At 52.1% G+C, this 24,473-nt stretch overlaps 1 protein-coding gene across 1 annotated transcript in view; it reads right to left on the bottom strand.

Annotated features, from left to right (window-relative positions):
* The window catches only part of DNAI1 (dynein axonemal intermediate chain 1), a 67,686-nt gene that overhangs the window by 15,421 nt on the left and 27,792 nt on the right, over nt 1-24,473 (bottom strand). Inside the window, exons 5-13 of the mRNA XM_043453764.1 lie at nt 22,967-23,093; nt 22,601-22,710; nt 22,091-22,210; nt 20,851-20,910; nt 19,467-19,601; nt 15,038-15,122; nt 11,641-11,758; nt 11,342-11,385; nt 1,048-1,295 (exon numbers count right to left, since the gene is read on the bottom strand). Of these exons, the coding sequence (XP_043309699.1) occupies nt 1,048-1,295; nt 11,342-11,385; nt 11,641-11,758; nt 15,038-15,122; nt 19,467-19,601; nt 20,851-20,910; nt 22,091-22,210; nt 22,601-22,710; nt 22,967-23,093 (1,047 nt within the window). The remainder of the gene's footprint in view (nt 1-1,047; nt 1,296-11,341; nt 11,386-11,640; nt 11,759-15,037; nt 15,123-19,466; nt 19,602-20,850; nt 20,911-22,090; nt 22,211-22,600; nt 22,711-22,966; nt 23,094-24,473) is intronic.

Here is a 24,473-nt window from a genome sequence, read left to right as displayed (position 1 = left end):
GGGAGGGGGGATCGGGATGGGGAATACGTGTAAATCTATGGCTGATTCATATCAATGTATGACAAAACCCACTGAAACGTTGTGAAGTAATTAGCCTCCAACTAATAAAAAAAAAAAAAAGAAATGTGTGCTTAGATTCTCCCAGGCCATTCCACGGGGTGAGGGTGCCCAGGCTCAAAAGGAGGGGCAACTTTGGAACACAGTGAGGAAGGGCTATGAAGCCAGAACTAAGAGGCTCTGAGAACGAAACTGTGAAACCCACTCCCAGCGCAGTAAGGTGGGAGATGCAAAGTCAGGGTGAAATCCAGCCCCAGCGACCACAATGGTCTCATTCCATGCCTATCTGGAGAAGCTGGGTACTCACAGGCCCCACCTGCCAGGTCTTACAGCCCCACCCGGAAGGCAGAGAACCAGCAGCACCTACCCTTGTCTGGGAGATCCCTCAAATCTAGCCCAGATGGCAGAACAGAGTCCCTGTGGGCAGTTGAGGAAGACCATAGAACCCTGGCTTCCTGGGCAGCTCACACAGTAAAGAATCTGCTCACAATGCAGGAGAGCTGGGTTCGATCCCTGGGTCGGGAAGATCCCCTGGAGAAGGGCATGGCCATTGCCTGGAGAATCCCATGAACAGAGTAGCCTGGCAGGCTATAGTCCATGGAGTCACAAAGAATCGGACATAACTGAGCGACTAACGCTTTCACTTTTCGTAGACCCCTGGAGCCCTTAACATACTCAGCGGAGGCCCATCAGGCCCAGGAGCCATCCAGCCACCGGCTCTGAGTCATTGAGCATCATTCCTCAGAGATCCGCGGCCCTTAGCAGATGGAAGGGCAGGAGACCACCGCCCTCACGGCAGACCCTCTTGCCTCCTGATGCTCGCCTCTGCCCTTCTCACGCCCGGCTCCTTGGCCTCTAAGCCGGTAGTTGTCGTCCCCAGCCCCTGGCCTGTGGCCATCTCCTCCCCACGGTCCCTTCCTCCCGTGGCTCCCAGGCCCACCCGCTGCCGCTCAGCCACACCCACGCCTCCCACCCGCTTCGGAGGCTGACCTGCCACACGGGGTCCGTGTGCTTGCCAGACTTGGCTGAGCTGCGGAAGGAGGGCTGGGACTGGGGCTTCTTGAGGTTGTAAATGGCCACGTTGCCATCGTAGTGGCCCACCACCACCAGGTAGGGGTGGTCCACGTGCATGTCCAGGCACATGATGCCGCTCTCGCTGCTGAAGATGTACTCGGGGAAGCTGGGGTTCTTCATGCTGTATAATAGCAGCATGCCACGGCTCTGCTTCATGAAGTCATCTGTCCCGGGGAAGAGGCGGCGGTGGTGTGAGGGTCCGAGTCCCAGCCCCTCCCCCGGAAGGGCCGACAAGCCCTGCCCCCCTCCGTCTCCCATAGACAGTGTGGGGAGGTGCAGGGGTCAGGGGTGCTCTCTGGTCTTCATCTTCTCCGTCTGCAGAACGGAACCATGAGACTTGGCCCACCCCCTCCTTGGGGCTCAGCGGTGGGTGCGACAGACAAGGTGACCGGGTGTACTTGAGGGATGGACAGTCATTCTCCTTAGCCTCCCTGGGGGCACAGGAAAGGGGGTTGCCAGCTCAGAGTTGTTACATGAAGGATGTGGGTGGGCTTGGGACGGAGCAGTATCCCCAGATGCCCAGCCCATCTGTTGTGCTTAGGTGCTGGGATAATGGCCGTGTACCCCTCATCTCCAGCCAAGGATAGGGGTTCTGTCTGGACTAACATGGAATTGTCTGTGTGGTCCCACACTAGCCACCTGTGGGCATCTTCCCCTACCCCCCGGCCCCACAGTCCCCAGATGCAGCCGAGCCCTAGCTCTAAAGTGAAATTGTCAGTTGCTCAGTCGTGTCTGATTCTGTGCGACCCCATGGACTGTAGCCTTTTAGCCCTGCATCTTCTTCCCTGGTGGCTCAGAGGTTAAAGCGTTTGCCTGCAATGCGGGAGACTTGGGTTTGATCCCTGGGTTGGGAAGATCCTCTGGAGAAGGAAATGGCAACCCACTCCAGTATTCTTGCCTGGAGAATCCCATGGATGGAGAAGCCTGGTGGGCTACAGTCCACGGGTCGCAAAGAGTCAGACACAACTGAGCGATTTCACTTCACTTCACTTCAGGCTCCTCTGTCCATAGGGTTCTCCAGGCAAGAACACTGGAATGGGCTGCCATGCCCTCCTCCAGGGGATCTCCCTGACTAAGGTCTCCTGCATTGCGGGCAGATTGTTTACCCTTTGAGCTACCCGGGAAGCCTAGCTCTACGCTTGCTCCCAGATTGGAGAAGTCCCAGGCCGCCAGCAGGGCTTCAGTAGGCCACCATGTTACCTGTCCCTCTGGCCAGGGCACAGTTTTTGGTGGTCGACAGCGGACCACTCAGCAGATGTTCTTCTCCCTGCCCACCCCCGGCGAGGGGGTGATACCAGTCTTTCATTCTTTGCTCACCCGGCGCCCACTGGGATCATGCAGTCACCGAACAGAACACAGCCCCTGCCCTGAGTTCTGGCTCTTCCACCACCAGCCCAGGACCCTTCCCAAGCTCAGAGGAGCCAGAGCTGGCAAGGCGGATGTCTAGAACAATCCCCTGCCCCCCTCTTGGGGGCCCTATGCTAAGGCAGCCTTTTAGCTGACACAAGGGCTCTCCCCTGGGACCCCAGGGCTAGCTCCTCTGACCCCCGCAACTGCAGATCGGGCCCTCCTGACAAAACGGCTGGTCCTGAGGTGTGGAGCCTGTGGGTGAGAAAGAAAGGGAGGCAGCCCCAACTTGGTAAGTTTTGCTGAGTCATTCTGTCTTATTCCTAAGGCTGCCCCTTTCTGGGGGGAGCAAGTGACTGGGCTGGGCTCCCCGGGCTCTGAGAGTGAGCTAACGACCACCATCCCAGGTACCCTCGCCCCGGGCCTGCTGCAGGAAGAGCTGACGCTTCCTGGGAGCCCGGGTGGCCTGTAGTGAGCACACTGGTGCACCCACCAGCGCGGCCACCTGTGGGGAAGCCCACCTTCCCTGGCTGTGGCTACTTGTCAACAGAACCCCTCCCCAGTCATGGGCACGGGGGCTTCCTATGTAAGGAGCGGCTGCCCCTGGAATGGAAGGTACCGCGGACCAGCCTGAACCACAGGGAGGCACACCGTGGTTCCGGAAGGAAAAGGTTCCTGCTCTGGGGCAAGTGAGGAGGCCAGGCTGGTCACCCTGCGCCTGGCATGTCGCCGAGCCAGTAGGGGACTGGCCTCGAGGTAGGGGCGGGAGCTGGCAGTACCTCACCCTGCAGGGTCCAGGGTAAGCCCCAAGGGCTAACTGTTCAATTCCAGGAGAGTTCCACAGTTGGCTGAGGGAGTGTCTTTCCCAGTCAGACCATGAAGGAAACTGAACTGGGCAGTGGGACAGTCCCTGGTAGCTCCTTTGGTTCATTACCCAAATCCTGAGTGCCTGATTGGGGCCTCCCTCTGGGCTGAGCCTGGCAGGGACACACCCAGCCCTCTGGAGACATGGGCCTGCCCTCAGCGGCTCCTGGTGTGGTGACAGGGAGCCAGACCCCTGAGGCTGAATGGGCAAGCCCTTGCCGGGTCATCTAAGTATGAACTGCCAGGCCGGAGGTGAGTTGTCGACGCCCTGGACGCCCTGTGGCCTGGATGCCAAGCAAGACTGATGGGAGGAGTGGGTGGGCAGGAGGGTGAATGAAAAGGTGGGTAGTTGGGTGACAGATGCTCAGGCTGAGGATCTGGATGCTCTCCTTGCTACCCCAAGGGTCAAAGGCAGGCGTGATCCCCACACTTGCTCTCACTATGCCCCAGGGATCTGGTCCCTTGAGGGACAGCAGGGATGACTCACTTTTTCTAGACACACTTCGAGCAGCCCCTGGCCTGCCACACCGTGCACAGAACCTTCACGACCAGTGGAACCAGGAAAGGAGGGATGAAAATCCTAGGCTGGCTCAGTAACTCTGCAGTGTGAACATCTCTGACCTGCTCCCAGAACCACCAGATACTGAACTATGGCCCCCAGATTATATAGGTGGATAAACTGAGGCCCTGGTGGCTCAGAGAGTAAAGAAGAATCTGCCTGCAGTGCAGGAGACCTGGGTTCCATCCCTGGATCAGGAGGATCCCCTGGAGAAGGGAATGGCTACCCACTCCAGTATTCTTGCCTGGGAAATCCCATGGACAGAGGAGCCTGGCAGGCTACAGTCCATAGGGTTGCAAAGAGTCAGACAGGACTGAGCGACTAACACTTTCACTTCAAACCGAGGCCCGGGGGGTAGAAATGATGTGCCCGAGTACATTAGACCCATCACTTGGTGCTTGTCACACCCAATATCCTGTTTAGTTACCCTGCTCAGGGTAACAGCACGAATCCAAACTTTACATGAAGGTAGAGAAAGGAGGGCAAGGGGGCACCAGACTTTTGGGGGCAACGGGGCATCTGGCAAAGCAAATAATCCCTTCAGAACCTGGACGAGGGGATGTGTAAAGGCCAGGGCAGCCACTTGTGATGAGAGGAAAGTTCTGGCAGAGAGAAGCATGGATTTCATAAGACAGGGACACAGAGAGCAAGCAACCAGCCACACTAAAGCCTTAGCGCCTGCCAGTGCTCCCAGGCCACACACATCCTGACAGTAAGCCTCCCGTTCTTAACCTGGCTCAAGTGATCTCTGTTACTTTCAACCAAACAAGCCGTCCTGACATAAAGATCACAGCTTCTAATCATGGCTAGACCATGTGTTTCCTGAATTCCAATTCAGGGCTTTGTCTGCCAAACCACACCAGGAAAACAGAGAAAAACTCTCATTCAGCTAGGGCTTCCTCTCCATCTTATTCTATGATGTTCTTGTCCCTGACTCTGGGTTCACAGGGGTGTGAACCCTCACTATTCTATCCTGTGAGGGTACCCAGAGTGACGTCAGGGCCCCAACCTGCAACAGTGCTACAGGAGAACATCATCCTGTCTTCCAAAAGTCCTAAAGTGACATCACCACTCAGACTACCAGTGGTCTCCGTGTGACATCATCGCTGAGGCTACCAGCAGTCCTGGTGACATCACTGCCCAGCCTGCCATCATTCCCAGTATGATGCCACCAACCAGGTCACCAGAAGTCCCAGTAAGATGTTGCCATCAAGGTCACTCCCAGTGCCTCAGTTCCCAGTGAGTGGTAGAATCCCATCATGTTCAAGGCTCACAGAGCCCCGGGCCCTGGGGTACTTGATCCTGAGTCCCACAAACTACCTGGCTCCCCAGCGCGGGACTGGAAGGTCCAGTGTCACAGGTAGAAGCCCCCAATTCCACACTCCATTATATAAAGAGGCAGGAGCCCTGATGTCTGGGGCCAGTGAAGGAATTTCAGGTTCCTCTGGGGCCATGGGATTTCAGTGAATCTATGCTGGCTGGGTGGAAGGGAAAGAGGAACAGAGGAAGGGGGGAAGGGAGAGGTGATAAACCATCTGGCCTGTGACTCCAAGACAGGGGGAGAGGGAGGGCCACTGGTCTGGCCTTAGCTTCACTTTGTAATTTTGCCTTCTCCAAGAAGCCTTCTAGACCATTTGGCTTCTCCACTATGAGTGCCCACCTACACCCTGGAATTCCTCAACCTGTTATTACTCTGTTATTACAGGTGTATTACTATCGCGAGCAGATTTTTCCTTAGCCCGCCACCAAAGGATGGAGCATGGCCTGGCATGGCCCAGCAGGCTTCCTCTCTCAGAGGGAGAGCTGCCTCCTGCTAACCCTGCTTCGCTGGATAATCTCTACGGCCTCTCTGACTCTGGCCTTCAGTGATTCAGGAGATTTGGGGGAGGAGAGTCAACTCCCTAATAGAGCGTGATCTGGCCATTCTCAGAAAGCCATTGTCTCAGGGGAAGGGTGGCTTCATTCCACATTTGACTGAAGCTCTCACTGCCCTCAGCACCCTCTCCTGGGGCCTGGGCAGCGCCACTACTCCACCCCTGCCCAGAGCTCTAGATGGTAGGGTGCCGCTCTGGAGAGTCCTGGCTGTCAGGAGAAGCCTGGGATTCTGCTCAGGATTCAGGGAGTGCAGAGCAGGCAGAGGGCATGTTGGGGCATCCGGCTTAAGCCAGGCCAGTGGTCAGAGAGAAATAGGTGCCAAGCTGCAGAGACAAGAGTGCCAAGCCAGCGACAGCCAGCAGGCCTCCTCCTCTCTTCCTGCAGCTCCCTGATGAATCCGGCCCAGGGCTTGAGCCCAAGGCAGCAGCTGTTTCATGATTCCCTTATTAAGTCATGTAAGAGGCACTCAGAGGGGCTGTGGTGGGCAGAATAATGCCCTCCCCGCATGTCAGTGTCCTAATCCCCAGAGCCCATAAATATGTTACTTTGCACAGCAAAAGGGATTTTGTAGATGTGATTAAGTTAAAGACCTTGAGATGGGGAGATTATCCTGGATTATCTGGGTGGAACCAGCATAATAACAGGGGTCCTTATAAGGGAAGGAGGGAGGCAGGCAGGTCAGAGCTCTGACACCAGAAGCCGATGTCAGAATGAGGCACTTGCTAGCTGGAAAGAGGCCACAAGCCATGGAATACGGGCAGCCTTGAAGCTAAGAAAGACAAGGAAATGGATGGCCCTCCAAATCTCCAAAAGGAACAAAGCCCTGCTGACACTTGATTTTTGCTCAGCAAAACCCATTTTAGACGCTGACCTCCAGAACTGTAAGACAATAGATGTGTGTTGTTTTGAGCCGTTATGTTCAAATCAGTCAATCCTGAAGGAATTAACCCTGAATAGTCATTGGAAGGACTGATGCTGAAGCTCCAATACTTTGGCCACCTGATGCAAAGAGCTGACTCATAGGAACAGACCCTGATGCTGGGAAAGATTGATGACAGGAGGAGAAGGAGATGACAGACGATGAGATGGTTGGATGGCATCACTGACTCAATGGACATGAGTTTGAGCAAACTCTGGGAGAGAGTGAAGGACAGGGAAGCCTGGTGTGCTGCAGTCCACGGGGTCACAAAGAGTTGGGCATGACATAGTGACTAAACAACAACAAATCCCTTATGTTTGTGGTAACTTGTTACTGCAGATAGAGGAAACTAACGGGGTCACAGGGAAGTGTGACCCAAACTCTACTTTTAGGAATCAGAGGGAGAGGTCACCCAAGATGGCTGTTCTCTTGCTCTCTGCACATCCCCCAGTCAACCAGCCCCTGCTTCACCTCCACCTGCTCACATGACTTTCCAATCCTCTTAATCACAGGGCTTACTCAATAGCTACCTAAGTGCTTGCCCCCCACCCAGCTGCTGGCTTCCCTGGCAACTGATGAGCCAACCTGATGTCAATTCCCCTATAAATGGTAGGCTCCTCCTCCCCCAGCAGTGAAGGTTTTTGCCATGTCCTGTCTGCGGTCTGACATATGTGGTAGGGACCTTTTGCTTCTGACTTACAAGACTCCCTATCCAGTTACGTTTAAGTTGTGGGTTTCTCTATCACTTTCGCCTTCTCTGGTCTCACAGTGGGGCCATGTGGGGCTAGCAGGTCTGTGGCGGGGGGCAGCCCAACAGGCCATAGATGATACATTTTCTAGGGTAATTTGGAAGCAGTCCCTCTAGAAATCAGGGGGATGGAAACTAATGACCCCCAGCTCTCCTGATGACAGTAAGGAAACCCTTCCTCAGTTTCCCACATCCCAGCCCTGCCCCCTTGGACTCTAGGCACAGACTGCCTCTTGGGTTAGGACTTTCAGTCTCCAAAGGCAGGGGACGAGCCTAGGGCTGCCCCCAAGAAAGGACATTGGTGTTACAGGGTTCCGAACTGCTAGTATGACCCTGAGACAGGTGCCAGGCTGGATCCAGCCTTCCAGGCATCTGGGCTTTTCCTAGAGTTCTCACCCAATTAGGAGTTGGGATATTTAAACAGTGTGGGAAATAAGAGCAAGGCCTTGGAGACAGAATACATCAAGCGGGACATTTAATTTGATTTAGGGAAAATGAGGCAAACATTTGAGAACCTAAATAACTAACCAGTAATTAAACTAACAACAGGAATGCCCTCGCACTACAACCCGGTGAGCACAGTGGCCTTTATGGACTGTATTTACAAAAAGACCTGACAACATAATTAGTCCTGTAAATTTTACGCGGCCTGCAGCTGAGGAGTGATGGATTTTGTGTGTGGAGGATGAACGGGGAGAAATGAGGTGGATGAATTTCCATTTTCAGTAAATGAAATTAACACTGCTTAATTAGTGAAGCTGACAAATAAATGACCAGGGATGATTTAAATCCCTCACAAGTGGATCCCTGGCCTGGGCAGGCTGAGGGACCAGCCAGGAGGCGGTGGGACAGGGTGGGAATGGGTGTAATACTGGGACTCAGGGCCTGACTTTGGCCACTTTTGAGGGTGCTGTCCCTCCGAGGCTGGGCTGAAGGTCAGCTGGCTCGTCCACCCTTCTAAGACATGACCTGCTGGGAGGTGGCCTCCCCGTCTCCTGTGTGAGAGCCAGTCAGGACACATACAGGGTCTAGGACCTGATCCACCATCCCTGCCTGACAGATCACGGGGAGTCCCCATTTCCCTGCTGTGAATGGCCTAGTGGACCCTCAGTGTAGCAGGCTGACACAACGGTACCCCAGCTTGGCCCCATGGGCCATCTCTTCCTAGATAGACTACCTCCCTCTGCCCTCCAGTGTTCCTCCATCTGCACTCACCTGCTGACAGCCTTTCTCCACTCAGCTGAGACACGGAGCCTGGCCCCAGGGGGAGCCCCAGTCTCAGCCCTGTATGCAGCCTGACACGCCCACCACCTGGTACCCAGCAGCCACGAGGGAAGGCAGGTGTGACTGCTGTGTGCTGTTGTAGGCAATTGCCCAAGCTCTCTTCCCCACCTGCTTCCTCCCAGCCTGGCTCCAGCCAACTGGCCTTGTGCCCAAATGCGGACTCGGCCCCAGTGCTTCCTAGGTGCCTGCCTTCCCCTGCCCGAGTCTTATTTGACCAGGTCAGAGAGTCAACACTGGGGTATCCCAGGCAAAAAGAGTCCTGGGCTGAACTTACCAGGGTCAAGCCCAACAACAAACCCAAACTCTCACTTCAGAGTTTGTCCACACGAGGCAAAGTCTGATGATGGGAGGCGGGCATCTGGGAATTTCCAAAGATAGGGTAATGGAGGCTGGTGAGCAGCTGCTCCTCACAGCAACCCATCCGGGCATTAGGGTGCCTTTTTCCCGGCCTTGGCTTTGCTCACTTTCTTCCAGGGAGACACCCGGGTATTTGCAGCATGGGGCTCCCTGGGGCAACTCAGGAGTGAATGCAGGAGCCCTTTGAGTCCTAGTCCAGCCTGGCTCTGCTCAGGCCTCTGCAGGGTGGTACTGAGATGTGCAAGGCTCTGAGCCAATAGATGCCCAGTGGAAAGCTGGTCAACAGCTCCCGTGCCAGTGAGAGTAACCACCGCCTCTGCTGGGCCCAGCTGTCTAAGAGAAGAGGTGGGGCCTTGTCTGACTCCTCCCTGTCCCCAACAGGCCTCTCTCTCTGCAGCCCTGCCGGAAAACTAGGAAACAGAAAGACAAATCAGCAACATTCATCGTCGTTTCTGTGCAGATGGTTCCTACAGCTCAAGGGGCACATTTGCTGCTTTTCTTCCACGTGTGTCTCATAACACGATGGGGAGTACCAGGCGTCAGCCTCTCCAGGTCACCAGGGGAAAAACCAAAGCTCAGAGCAGCTTTCAGCCCCAGGTCACACCACTGGGAAGTGACCCTCCAGCCAGAAGGCCTGCAGCTGATAGCGGTGCCACCCAGACACGTGGGTGTGGCCGACAAAGAACAAAGAGACCCTTCCAGGGCACATGCCTGCCCAAAAGAAGCCACTGGGTCGTTTGGAATTGGGGCCACCAATTCCTGATGGGGGTATCACTCTGCGCCACTGCCTCTGGCTAACCCTGCCCCCAAGGACAACCTCTATATGACCCCAGCCAGCTGACATTCCACTCTGGCCCTCGGTGAGAGGAGGAGACGGGAGAGCTGAAGCAGTTTCTCCTCCCACCTGCTGGGGAGCCTCCCCACTCTCCCCACCTCGGTCCTGGGCAAAGAGCCTGGGCTGAGAGCAGCCCCAGAGAGGGGTCCCCACCCACTCCTAGGAGGCCCGCTCAGCACCCGGCCCACGTCCAGGCCCAGTAGCTGCAGCAGGGGGAGGAATGTGCTAGCTCCCTGCCAGGGGGGGTGGGTGCCTCCTGCTTGGCAGCAGCCCACCCTCAGGAGTGGGGACACAAAGCGGGCATTTAGGGCATCCTCGGAGGCGGCCCAGACCATGAGACTGGGAGCAGATCCAAGGGTTTCCTCCCCGAGAGGAATAACAAACACCCACTCCTCTTGGCCCTCGCCTCCCTCCCCCACCCCGGGCAAAGAATGGGCTGGGCGGACAGGCGGTCTGAGGGGCAGAGACCGGGAGCTTGTATGCCTGCCAGCCAGCAGTAGCTTGGAGAATGGGAAGGCTTTTCTGTTTGCAGAAGCTCATTCTCTCAGCCAGAAAGCACGCTGTCAGCCTGGGGAGCTGTGGCTTGCGCGAAGTCTGGGGCCCTCTCCTGTTAGGAAGGGGGAATGTCCAGGCCAGAGGGGAGGCAGGGGCTTCTGCAGGGCCCAGGAAACAGAAGGAAAGCCATACAGTTCCCACAGTGCTGCCTCCCACTGTGGGGTGAGGGAAGCTGGTGGGGAGAGAATATCCTGTAAGGCAGCGGTCTCCGAGGGGGCAGGGGCCAGTGATGAACGTCAAACCGTTGTTCTCCACCTGCTCCAGAAACTCTCTTCATGCAGACCCCACCATCCAGGCCCTCCCAGGTCGGGTCCAGCCCCCCTTCTCGTGCTTCTCAAACCCACTTCTTCAGCTTCACTCCACGCTGGTGGCTCAGAGCCTGCCCTCTCTCTTTGGGATGCCTTCCCTAGTCTCCCAACTGTCTCTAGCCTCCAGTCTCCTGCCCACAATTCCTCCCTGCAGTGGTTGTATCCCTACCCTTCTCAAATTCCTTCAGTGGTTTCCCTTTGAGAGAAGGTCCAAGCTTCTTGGGATGGCTTACCAAGCCCTTTGGGCTACCCGGCCCCCTCTACAGCTTCATTTCCTCCCATACTTCTCCTGCCTCCCAACCTTTGCTGCTGCCTCAGATGGAAGTCCTCTGCCCCTCCTGCTTCACCATAATAACTCCTTCAAGGCTCATTTTGGCTCATCGTTCACGCAGCACCAATTGCCCGTGTGACAACGGGGCTTCTCCCCTAGACTGTGAGCAGCGTGACCAGATCGTAGTCACCTCCCTAGCTTTCACACCTGGCCAAGAGATCTGCACTGAGTAGGTACTTAGTGTTTGTCGGTTGAGTAAGCAGGTGAACAAATAGCCGGATTACTTACAGGAGCCATGTCCCACTGCAAACAGATCGTTGTACTTTGGATTCCTGCAAAAAAAATAAGAACCTATCAGCCTAGGAAATGGACGTGGTTTGCCCATGGACACAGGCCCTCCCAGGTACACTGGTGCCTTAACTGCACTGCAGACAGACACTGTTGACCTTGGAGACCTAGGGCGGTTCCATAAGAATCCCAGTCTCACTTTCTCCCATAATGCTACGTGTCACCTTCAAGGTGGTTGAGCTGCTGGGTACCCAGCGGGTGCTCAGGCACTCCAGGTTTTCTGCAATGCCTCTACTCACCAGAAGAGGGCGGTGACGGCCAGGCGCTTTGCTTTGTCATTTTGGAACTTCCAAAGAGGCAGCAGGGTACCCTCCTGGTCCCGATACTCGTCAGCAGCATCCTCATAGTACTTAAAATCTTAAACACACACAGACGGAGTCAGCCCTGGACTACCGTTTTCTGCCTGGACCTCTTTGGCCAAAACAATTAACCTCTTTGTGTTTCCGAGTGGGATAGTAAGAGTACCTACCTCAAAGGACTGCTGTGAGGATTCATTGCTAATATCTGTAAAGCACTTAGAAAAATACCTGGCACAGAGTAAGCTTTCTGTAATGTTGTTGTTACTGTTATCATTGTTTTTGGAGATAAATTACACTAAAGTGGCTATGTTCCTGAGGATAAAATTCCAGGTTTCCCCATCTTCATATTCACTGCCAAGCCCACCACAGTGAAGGTGCCTGGCTCCCTCAGGGGTGCTCTGAACTCAAGTTCATCTCCTGCCCTAAACTCTCTCTACCTCTCGTTTCCTCTAACTTAGGCAGGAGCCGCATCCATCTTTCTACTTGTCTATACCAGAAATTGTGGTGATCCTTCACTGATCTCTTTTCATCATCCCTCATATTTTCCTTCTGATTATCTTTTTAATCTATTCACTTCTCTCCGGCTCCATAGCCACAGTCTAGGTTCAGTCCCCAACAGCCATCACCCAGACTATGACACCACCCTCCCAGGCGGTCTCCCTCCCTCTAGACATTCCTCCTCCAGCCCACATTCCGCAGAGCCATGAGAGGGAGAACAAATAAGCCAGCTCCCCCACTGCCCTGAAAACCCCTTGGTGGCTCCCGTGGCACAGGGGCTTCCTGATTGAACCAAGGCTCCAAGCCACTACTGTGTCACCTCCAGCCAGCTGTTGGCATACTCTCTTCATCAAAGTGTCTAAAATGCTCTGCTCCTCCCGGAAACTCCCACTCTCTCTAGATCCAGATCAAGCTCCTCCTCCTCCTCTGTGAGGCCTTCCCTTTGTTGCTGAGCAGAGTTCACCTCCTCCTCCGGCCCACCCCTGCCTCTGGTCTGCTGAAACATGGGTCACAAAGTGTTGTGTGTTTGCCTGTCTCCCCCAGCCCACAGCTCTAGAGGGACAGGAAGCACTGTGTTATCATCTCTGGAGCCGCAGTGCCTAACACAGGGCCAGCCACAGAGCGGCCCCCCGGTGGTTGTTCAAAGAAGGAACAAAATATATCAACGAAAGGGAAATAGTTCTCAGTCTTCTTTCCAACCAAGGGTGCCCCAGTAGAAAATGACCCTCTCATCCACCATGGTCAAGGACAGGCCCAGGCACAGCCCCAGCCTCTTTCCCAATGTCCCACACTTTGATGTTTGGGGACTTATACCCAGTCCTCAAAAATGGCTCAGAACAAAAAAAAAGATTAGAGTGGTCAGAGGCGTGAGCCTTGATCACATCAGAAATCCCTGAGCTCGGACTGTATTTGAAAAGACTTCATTTTAGAGGGGAGATTAATTGGTAACACTTCTGTTTTCACTTCTCCTTCACAAATACACTTTCCCAAAGGGAAAAGTGTATGCAATTAAAAAAAAAATCAAAGTTCAATGCATTTTTATGTGCCTGTGTTCTTATAAATGAAAAAGGTTCACCAAGGCCAATTTCTCCATGGATATTAATCATGCTTGCAGCCCTTCAGTGGGCTGCTTGCAGAGGCTGGGTTTCAGGAAGCCAAGCTGTGTGAGTGACAAATTCATTCACAGCTGCCGTGTACTTTTGACAGCTCTGAAAAGCACTCAAGGTCGTTTTCCAGCCTGAATGATAACAAGGGGGCTTGTTTAGGCGGCTGGTCTTGGCAGCCCTGGTTTCTCTGTCCCATGGGTGAGCAATGAGCATCAAGTCACAGAGAAGAGCCCTGGGCTGTCAGCAGAGGAGATCAGCCAGCAGTGGGGAACTGCCAACTCTGGGGAGGCAGCCGCTCCAAATAAATGCACAACCTCTCAGGGAAATACAAGCCACTTGGGAATGTGCTGTTCATGCCATGGGAAGGATTCCGTTTCCCTGGCTCTGTCAAAGATGCCAGAATTTCCCAGGCCCCCAGGATTTAAGCATTTCTGAATCAGTCTCTTGCTTCACGACATCACTAATTAATCACTCGCATAGACCTATTGAGTGTTTATTTGAAATGTCTCTTCCAGATCAGTGACTCTGTGGTCTCATGCTGAAGCGCTTAGGCTCTGGATCCAGGGGACCTGTCTTGGAGTCCCGACTCTGTCCCTGACACCTCAGGCTAGCTGTGGTTTTGAACAAGTGGCAACCTTTCAGCCTGACTGTCTCATCCATAAAATGGAGGTCATAGTGGTATTCACCCGACGGGGTGGCTGTCAGGATGAACTAAAATAATACATGTAAGGAGCATAGCACAACACCAGGTGCAGAAGCCATTCCCAGGGAGGGCTGGCACTTGTTTTTCACTATTCAACAGCTCCTCTTTCTCCATTGCTGAAGATACATCCTGAGTAAGGTGTAGGGGGGCCCACTCGACCCACACCTGAACCTCACCCTCACCTCTGCCCCCATCTTCCGCCTCATCATACCCTTTCCCCTTCCTCCAGCCCTGCTGTCCTCGGGCTGTGTTCCTGCCTAGAGGAAGCTTTGAACTCTGCAGAGAAAGCTCAGATTCCCTGTGCGATATTCAAGGCCCTTCCTTAACTGGCTCCAGCCATCTCTCCAGCTTGAACTCTCCCCACTTTCCAAGAGAGCCCTGTCAGGGTCACTGAGCCTGCTTCCCCTCGTCTCCAGAGTCCTTTCCGTTCATTTTCACTACTGAGTGAGTCACTGCCCGTGCTGTCCCCTGCCCGAACATCTGCCCTCCGCTAATCTCCCACTCAGACGCCACTTAGCTCTTGGCATCCAGCTCAGCCCTCCCTGAAGCCTTCCATGACCGTGGCCGCTCCTCACTTCCTCCTCCTCCGTTCTCGAGGAGACCAGAGCAGTTTCTGTCTGCAGTCTAGCACTCAGACTGTCCCTCAGCTGGACAGAGCAGAGAACAGAACACGGAACTAGGAGGCTTAAGACCCAGGTTTGGGTGCCCTTGGCCTTGGCTTCCTCATGTGTGAAGCAGGGATAAAATCTCTGCTTCCCCACAGTGTGGGGAAGATGACATTAAATAACTAACATGCCGGTGTCTTTGCTGCACCACTGTCAGATCGCATCACTACACCCATTTTTATCTTATGCCACGGTTCCTGTTTGAACTGTGTAAGTCTTATTTCCCTAGTGACGTCCAGAGGATGGAGGGGTTATTTTTCTCCTCTCGCCCCTGTATGACCCAGCATGGGACACTCAAACACTCACTTTGTATGAGCGATTTTTAATAAAGTAATAATAGCAGTTGCTGGCGCTTTAAATCTTACCCTGAGCAACATCGTCATACGTGTTTTGGTTGACCATCCGCTCCACGATTTTAGCTGCCTGGGTCACTTTGGTGATGTCATCGCTCTGTGGAGATACAGGGGCCGCCGGTCCTCATAAGCCAGCCTTCTGGAAGGTCTGGCCCTGAGCTACAGCCCCGACTTGCAATTGGCTCAGCAAAGCCTCTCTGACCCTGCCCACCCCAGATAGCTCTGTAAAGGTTCCGGGAATGCCCAGCTCACAAGTGGCATGAGGCGTCTGCACTGCCATGGTTGGCCCCTAGGTAGAGCTTGCCTCCTGCTCTTTCATCCTGAGTTTATTCTGGAGATGGCTCGTCTCTAAGCACAAGACAGGGCCCCGAGGAGAGCCCAGAAAGGGTACCGGAGGGGAGAGCAGACGGGGCCGGGAGGAGGCTTCTCCGGTGGGGACAGAGGTTTCACCAGCCTGAGCAACAGCAAGGACTGCCATTAAAGGTCCCAGAAATCTGTGGTCCAACTTATTCAGTCAAAAGGTGAGGGGTATGTAAAATAGACAGCCAACGGAAATTTGAACTGGGAATTCGAACTGGGGCTCTGTAACAATCCAGAGGGGTAGGAAAGGGTGGGAAGTGGGAGGAAGGTTCAAGAGGGAGGGGGCATATATACACCTATGGCTAATTCATGTTGATGTATGGCAGAAATCAAGCCAATATTGTAAAGCAATTACCCTTCAATTAAAAACAAATTTTAAAAAAAGTTGAGGGGAAGGTCCAGGGAGGGGAAAGAGACATGCCTTTACTATAGGGAGTATGAGACAGAACTAACTCCTAACTCAAGGCCCTGCCCATGGCCAAAGACAAAGCAAGAGGTTTCATATCAGGGAAAAATGACTCAATTTGAACAAAAAACAAGTTCACTATCATGTGAAATTCCATAACTCCTCAATGGAACACAACTACAGCAGGTTGAGAGAGGAGAGAAGAGTTTAGGGCTGGCAAGACAGGTCCAACATGTCTAGGGCAGGTGGCAGGATATGAACCAGTGGAGTGAACAGCCCTCCAAGGGGGCCCCAGAGGGCCACGGCTCTCTGGGATGAGCTTTCCCACGACTGCCAGTATTGCACAGAGGTTAAGAGAATGGGTTCTGGGGCCACACAGGTCTGCATTCCCACCCCCTCCCACAGATTAGGAGCCCAATGGCAACCTTAGGTACGTGAAGGTCTCTGTGACTTAGAGTACTCCTGCCACAGTAGGGATGGATGATACCTTCTGCATCATAGGGTCATTGTAGGGCCCTAACACATGTAGGACATGTAATAATCACCGTGGTGTTAGTCACCCAGTGCCCAGTGGTAACTGATGGTGGTGTCAGAGAGAACATGCAGCCTGGTGCAGTGGGGACTGACAAAGTCACACATGGGGGCTACCCTTTGAGACTCTTTGATCAGTTTTCAAACTGACTCCAGAAAACTCACCAAGGACACTCATTGGAGTCTTATAATATAAGCCTCAGAGCTCACCTGGAACCAGCTACTCCCCCTACCCCCTGACCCAAAGCAAGAATCTGTCCCCCTCAGCAGCTTCCTGACAAGTTTTTCTCCTCATGCCAGGCAGTATTTTGTGTGGTCAGACAGCCTGTTAACTGAAACCTACTTCCCTGAGTCTTATCCCCATGGTCCTAACTCTGTCCTCCAGCCACAGAGAGGTGTGTGTGCTGGGGGACAGCTCCTCTGATGTGGGAGGACAGTGCCTCATCCCTCAAGTCAGTACTCCCTCAGGTGACCCCGCCGCCCAGCTCCATCAGCCTTGGCGGCCTCTTAACAATCAACACCTATCAACCAGAATCAAGTGAGGACTTATCTTGGGGCCTGTGCATACATCATCTTGGGTTCTCAAGACAAGCTTGCAAATCAGGTATCATTAGGCTGTTTCCTTGGGCTTCCCTGGTGGCTTAGTTGGTAAAGAATCTGCCTGCCAATGCGGGAGACACAGGTTTGACCCCTGGGTCAAGAAGATGCCCTGGAGAAGGAAATTGCAACCCACTCTAGTATTCTTGCCTGAAAAATCCCATGGACAGAGGAGCCTGGTGGGCTACAATCCATGGAGTTGCAAAGAGTCAGACATAACTTAGCGACTAAACCACCACCACAGATGAGAGAACAAGTTTTTAAAATTTTCAGCTTGGTGACAAAGTCAGGATATAAACTCAAACCTATGGACTCCAGGGCCCATGCTCTGAGTCCCATACAGAGAGCCATCCCTGCCCAGATGACCACCCTGGTCCTGGGGGACTCAGGGCTCCAGATGTGCTCTGAGGAGAGAGTGTGGTTGGGGAAACTATGCTACTGGAGCAGATGTGGCTCTTTATTGACTGAACTTGTGGCCTCTGAGCCCTTTCCCCCATTCCTGTCCTAATTGTTCAGATCAGAAGAGCTTGCATTCATTTCTATACATTCACCCAAATCATTAATGAGACAGAAACCTGAGATCTACCACTGCAGACCTTCCTCAGGGTATCATGAAGCTACTCTGCTTTCTCCTCTCCCATACTTTTGAGCTTTATACCAACCTAATCAGATCCAGGTCTCTGAGAAAAGGGTATCACTTTGTTCACATGCTGAGCCTCAGCAAAGCGGAAGGCAACTCTTACCTCCACTCTGGTCTACAGACAGCCTGTCCTAGTACTTGGGATCCACGGTTAGAGATCAGTTCCCTTGGGGGAAGGCTGAATAGAATACTAAAGTATTATTTTTAATTTATTTATTTTTACCTGAAGGATAATCGCTTTATAATAATGTGTCAGTTTTTGCCATACATCAGCGTGAATCAGCCAAAGGTATATATATGTCCCCTCCTTGAAGCTCCCTCCCACTCTTAGAAGCATATACACTACCATGTATAAAATAGATAGCCAGTGGGAATTTGCTGTATGTCTCAGGGAACTCAAACTTGTGCTCTGCAACAACCTAGAATACTAAAGTATTAACTGGCTATGTTACACCCCCAGTATCCTGCTCCACTGTATTTCTTGGTCCAGAGGGCTGGAATCTGCCTACATCACAGCTTTTCGTGTTAGTCAAGCTGAAAGAACCTGGTGTGTATTCCTGCCTCCCTGAGGGTGTTAGACACCAATTCTGGTAGGGTTGAGACCTAAGGACAATTTTCAGCCTTAGTCAAAGGGATCTTTCTTATTTATACTTCATGAGTCCTGGTGACTGCAATTAAGGTTTCTTTAACCATGCTCCCAGTACAGAGCCCATAGCCAAACCCTGATGGATTTTCAAGTGAATCTTGACCCAGGCCAATAGCCCCCCTGAAGCCCCTAAACTCTAGGAAACGGTGCAGGGGAAGTTAAGGGTCTGGACAAGGCAAATGCAGGGCCAGAACTTATCTTTCACCTCAGGGTTCCAATACCACCACAGTCATGATCACCCAAGTGCTTGCTCTGATCACACGAAACTCAACTGGACAGCTCCTATTAAGTCAGGGCCTGGAACCCTCAAACCTCCCCTAAAATGTGACTTTATCCTGGGCATGGAATTGAGTGGAAGTGGGCATACTTTAGAGAAAGGAAGAGTGTGATCTGGTTTCGATTCCAGGGTGGAACAGAACTAGTTCCCTGAGAGTTGTCGGGAGCTCTCCAAGGTGCTGAACATGACAGCTTTCTGTGGACCTTTCCTTCCTGACCCATTCATTGCAGGTCAGACTCATCCTGATCTCCATACTGGGACCCTGGCTCCTGACCCAGCTCTCTCTCTATTGAAGGGACACACATGGCCCCTCAGCATCTCCCTGTGGTGACCGTCCCTACAGTGACTTTTCACCGTAACTTCCATGATGAACCCCAACCTATGCTGGCTACACCCACAGTGAGCTCCCAATCATGATCTCTACCATGACTCTTGCATAGTTCTTCATTGCAAATACAACCCAGGGTGGCCACTCATTGGCCTGGACTCTCTGGTACTTGTGATTAGCTCTGACTTGCCTTCTGGACCTCAAGAATTGAGTGCAAGTAAACCCAAGGACTGAAGCCCAAAAAGCAAATCTCCCTCCCAAACCTCATGAGCTTTTGCCCAAGGAGGTGGAGCCTTATCCTCACATGCCACTCTGCCCTGGGAAGCCTCCCCAGCTTTCCCAAGGTGCATATCAGGCTTTTAATAACATCCATGTCTCCCGCTGTCCCCTAGCCCAACAATTCTGAATTTCTGGTAGCCTCCAGACCTATAAGAAATTGTGGGGGGTGGGGGGAGGAATGTATGGAATGCCAGAGGCAGTTAAAGCTCTCCTCATACTTTCCTACAAGAAAAGAGTTGTTCATAAGTATCACTAGCATGCCTCCTGTCCTTAAGTGTCTGTGAAGTCCTACCAGACAGCCAGGCTCCTTTCTACCCATGAACCAAGAGCCCACTCAGTCATTATCTGTGACAGAGTCATGGGAGCCCTCACCAAACCTGGGACTCCAGAGATGTCATCTTCCTCATGGCCATCTTCCCCATCTTTTTAGCCACTGGGGTCTTTGTCTTCTCCTTCTCTTTAGTCTTTTCCTGCTTCTCGAGCTCTTCCATGTAGGCATCGTAGATCTCCCACTAGGCAAAGGCAAGATGAGAAGGATCATCTCAGGGCAAAATCTTCACCTGGCCAGCTCCTCTTCAGCCTTTAGGGCTTGAGGAGTTGATCCTAAACCCAGTCACATGCCTTCATAGCATCCTCTACTTGGCCCACTGCAGTTATGCATTCAGTGACACTCACTGCTAATGGTCAGCTCTAGGACAGGAATGGTGGGACTCTCAGGGCACCCCTGAAAGCTGGGCTTTCCACCCTGCAACCCAGGGGCTCGGTTATCCGCTAGAGATCAGTATCATTCCAGCCTACCACCTCCGCCAGGCAGAACAAATGGGCAGCGATCCGCTAGATCACCTTTTTCTTAGTGATTTATGAGACTCTGAACTAGGAAATTTAAAAAATGACCCCCTATTATAGAGATGGGATAAACATATTGGCTCAGGCCGGCTGTCTACAGCCCTGATCATACCTTCTCAGCATAAAGAGAGAAACAAAAAGTAAGGGAATTCCTGCTAACTGGATCTGACAGCAAGAGAAGCCCAAGGATAGTAGCAGAGGAAGCCGCGTGGACCAGGGGCTGGGCAAATGCCCCAGGTGTGTGCTCCCCAGAGCACCTGCAGGCCAGAGAGGCACATCCCCCCTTTAATAACTCCCCCAGGGGCCAGTCCTGCACACTGCACTGTACTTCCGTTATCTCACTCAAAGCCCCCCGGCAGCCCTGTGAAGCTGCCTGTCATCCTCATTTGATAAAGAAAGAAACTGAGGCATGCAGAGTGACATGGTGCGCCTAGGATCGTACAGTGTGAGCAGCAGAGTTGGGGCCTGAGCTCAGGTTATCTAGCACCATATCCTACCCAATCGGTGTGGTTATCCCATAGGACTTGGGGGGGAGGAGGGTCTGCAGGAACACTTTTGGCTGCCGGAAGGGCGGGGTCAAAGCGCTAACACTGCAGAGCCAGCTGTGAGGTGCCACGGTCTGCAGAGTCCTGGGGAATGTACCTTCTCCCCAGTCTTGGAGGAACTTCTAGAAACCATACCTGTGTCCCCCTCGGACAGTCTTATCCTGGGCTGTTTCTGAGCCCTCTGAGTAGAGACCTACTGTCTCATCTGCCTGGAGTTCAGATACTGGACAAGGAGCCGGGAAGTGGGTGGATGGGGAGGGCAGACTTCCAGAGGAATCTATGACCACACCAGTCTCCCTTGTTGTTGAGGGAGCAAAACAAGGATCCAGGATGGGGATGTGATGGCTTTTAGACTGGCCCAGGGTCTCACCTGGTTGGCTGTGGCTGAAAAGTTTGTCCTAGGAGGAGGCTCCATCTGACATTCTCGGTCCTAGAGAACAATGACAACAGGTGACCCACAGGAAGCCCTTAACTCCTCTTTCTGCAGTGGCATAGCCACATGAGAAGCTCCTCTTTCCACAGTGGTATAGCCACATGAGAAGCATTTTGCTTGGAGCTGAGGGAGGCGTGGGACACAGCACTGGGGAAGTAAAGAGTGGGCTGGGAGAAGGACAAACTGATGCAGTGAAAGCCTAGATTTTTCATGCAAGCCTCCTTCAGAAGGAGCCTAAACTAGAAAGTAGGGCCACTGAAGCCTGACTGTGACAGTTTCAGTCAAGAAGAACTCCAAGTGGGGGTTGGACAGGTCTACAAGAAGTCAGGCCTTGGCCAGCCTCCAGATGCTTGACCAGAGGTCAACCTCTGGCAAGCCATTGGGCCAACCTTCCTCACCTCAAGAAGATTTCCCCCATATACTGGAGTCTCTGGCTTCACCAGGTGAGTGCACCACACCGCCCCCCCCCCCCCCCACCATGTCTCACCCAGATTACTGTCAGCACAGGGACAGTGGTTAGGAGCTGCCAAAAACCCACCCTGCAAATATTTTCTCCCATCCAGTAGGCTGTCTTTTCATTTCAGCAATGGTTTTCTTTGCTATGCAAAAACTTTCAAGTTTCACTAGGTCCCATTTGTTTCTTTTTGCTTTTATTTCCTTTGTAAATATCTGCCCTCCTCCAAGACTGACTTGTGTAGAACACTGCCTTACATGTGTGAGTCTCTCACCTGAAACCTGACAGGTGCTTTCAGCCCGTACTCAGGTTCCTCCTTTACGAGCCAGGGAAATACCAGCCAAATACCAAATACCATACCATACCATCTCTATCAAAGAGACCATCAGCTTCAGTCAAACTGGCTCCTAGTCTTGTCTCCATGGCACACTCTGATCTCCTCTACCTTCCCCAAACTCTGACCTCAGCTTCGAGGCCCAATTCATGTTTTAGTCTGTTGATAGAGGAATCCAGCTTCCTTGTTATTCCCTCTGAACTCCTGCCTGGATGACTCACAGGGACATTCACACATGCTCCCAGCTCTCCTTGGAGAGCAAAACGGTTCCGTCTGCCCTGTCACTTGTCAGGCTGAGGGCTGCAGGGGCTGGGGTCAGGCCTGCTTCTTCCCCACTATGGACAGTGTGGACTTTTGAGGCAAAGGGGCTGGGTGGGGGGTTGCTTTACCCGGAGAGGGTTATTGAAGGTCTGTGAGGCCCTCTCATTGAAGTTGAACTTGTTGGTGAGCTTTCGCTCCTTGGGCTGCTTAGGAGTCATCAATTCTTCTTCAGCCACTTTCTGAGATGCCTGGGTGGGGGGTGGGGGGTGGAGAAAAGGCCCACAGGACCAGGACTCAGCTGTGAGAAGAAGGTGGTGTGGGATGGGGAGTGGGGAGAAGTCGTGTCCTGGGGTAGGATGGGAGTGTTAGGGAAGGATGATGCCAGAGGTCTTGGCACCTGTGGCCTCTTCCCTCCTCACTTTCAGTCCCCACTCCCGAGTGTCCTTGAAGCCTCCAGCCAAAGCTGGAGCCGTATGGGGTGGGCACATGCGTGCTCAGTCGTGTACGACTCTTTGTGACCCCATGGACTAAAGCCCGCCAGGCTCCTCTGTCCACGGGATTTTCCAGGCAAGAATACTGGAGTGGGTTGCCATTTCCTCCAGGGAAGGGGTGGGATGGACAGCAATGTTATACTGAACCTCAACTATAGGCACATCTGTTTGACTCCCAGCTTCAGCTTCCTTGGGCTCTTCTTCTTCTTCCAGGATTTCTGTTTCTGAAATCACCAACTTGGCAGACTCCTGAGAACCTTGGTGGGATACTGCTGTTGAGCCCAAAGTCCCACATACTCCCCTACCCCCTGGCAGGGCAAGGCCTTCTTGGTTTCTATCTTGCAGACCTTGCCTGCCCCAGGGTTCTCCCAGACCTCTCCAGGAGAGCCAACTGTGAGACTTTATGAAAGGAGAGGCTCTGCAGTGGTCTGGCTTAGCCACCTCCTCCCTACAGTGACCAGAGAAAGGGGACCGGGCTCTGGGCTGCGGCCTTAGGTTGACCCAGGGGCTCACCGGCTGCTAATTCATCACGGTAGTGCTGCCGCCGCCCTTCATCCGAGTCTTTGGGGATCAGGTTCCCGACCTGGGTGAAGTGAACTGCTAGTTGGTCCACAAAGCCAATGAGCTTGTATGTGCCTTCCTGGGAAGAAAGGGGCCACATCAGACCAGAGATCTCCAAAGGGCTGGCCTCAAAATACAGTCTGCCTTCACTCTAAGGGCCTGAGATGGTCCATCTGTTAACAGAATTATAACTTACTAAATCCTCAGTTGACCTGAAGTTTTCACTGCATTCCAGTTTCAAGAAGAGAAAACAAATGAAGTTGTGGCTGTTTTTAAGTTCTCATTAAGACTTTCTTTTTGGCTTTGCTTTTTAAATTTTATTGAAGTATAGCTGTTGTATTGGGTTGGCCAAAATGTTTGTTTGGATTTTTTTCATAACAGCTCACAGAAGAATCCCAACAAACTTTTGGCCAACCCAATACAATATTATATAAGTTACAGGTGTACAATATAATGATTCACAATTTTAAAGGTTATATTCCAAGTTTTGTTGTTGTCCAATAATAGTTATTATAAAATATTGGCTATATTCCTGTGTTGTACAGTATATCCTTGTAGCTTATTTTATATTTAATACCTAATAGTTTGTACCTCTTACACCCCTGCTCCTATACTATCCTCCCCGCCTTCCCTCTCCCCACTAGAAACTACTAGTTTGTTCTCTGTATCTCTGAGTTTGCTTCTTTTTGTTAATTCGTTAGTTCACTGTGTTTTTTAGATTCCAGATATAAGTGATATCATATAGTATTTGTCTTTCTCTGACTTATTTCACTTAGCATAATGCGCTCCAAGTCCATCAGTGTTGCTGCTAATGGCAAAATTTTATTTTTATGAGTAGTTTTCCATTGTATATATATACACCACATCTTTATCCATTCATCTGTTGATGGGCACATAGATTACTTTCATATCTTGGTAATTATAAACAGTGCCGCTATGAACATTGGGGCACATGCATCTCTTTGAAGTAGTGTTTTTGTTTTTCTCAGATATATACCCAGAGTGGAACTGCTGGGTTGCATAGGAGTTCTATATTTAGTTTTTTCAGAAACCTCTATGTTGTTTTCCACAGTGTCTGCATCAATTTACATTCCCATCAACGGTGTACGCATCCTCACCAACATTTGTTATTTGTGGTCTTTTGATGATAGACTTTCTGACAGGTGTGAGGTGATACCTCATTGTGGTTTAGATTTGCATTGCCCTGATGATGAGTGATGGCGAGTATCCTTTCAAGTGCATGACGGCCATCTCCATGTCCTCTTTGGAAAATGTCTAATCAGGTCTTCTGCCCATCAGGTTGTTTGTTGTTTTTTTTATGTTGAGTTATATGAACTGTTTGTATATTTTGGAAGTTAACCCCTTATCAGTCATATCATTTGCAAATATTTTCTCCCATTCAGTAGGTTGTCTTTTTGTTTTATCAACAGTTATCTTCGCTGTGCAAAGGTAACCATTT

The sequence above is a fragment of the Cervus canadensis genome, chromosome 30 (assembly GCF_019320065.1).
Source record: "Cervus canadensis isolate Bull #8, Minnesota chromosome 30, ASM1932006v1, whole genome shotgun sequence".
Taxonomy (NCBI): domain Eukaryota; kingdom Metazoa; phylum Chordata; class Mammalia; order Artiodactyla; family Cervidae; genus Cervus; species Cervus canadensis.
The sequence above is the reverse complement of the archived record's forward strand: the minus strand, read 5'-3'. Positions and strand labels throughout refer to the sequence as shown.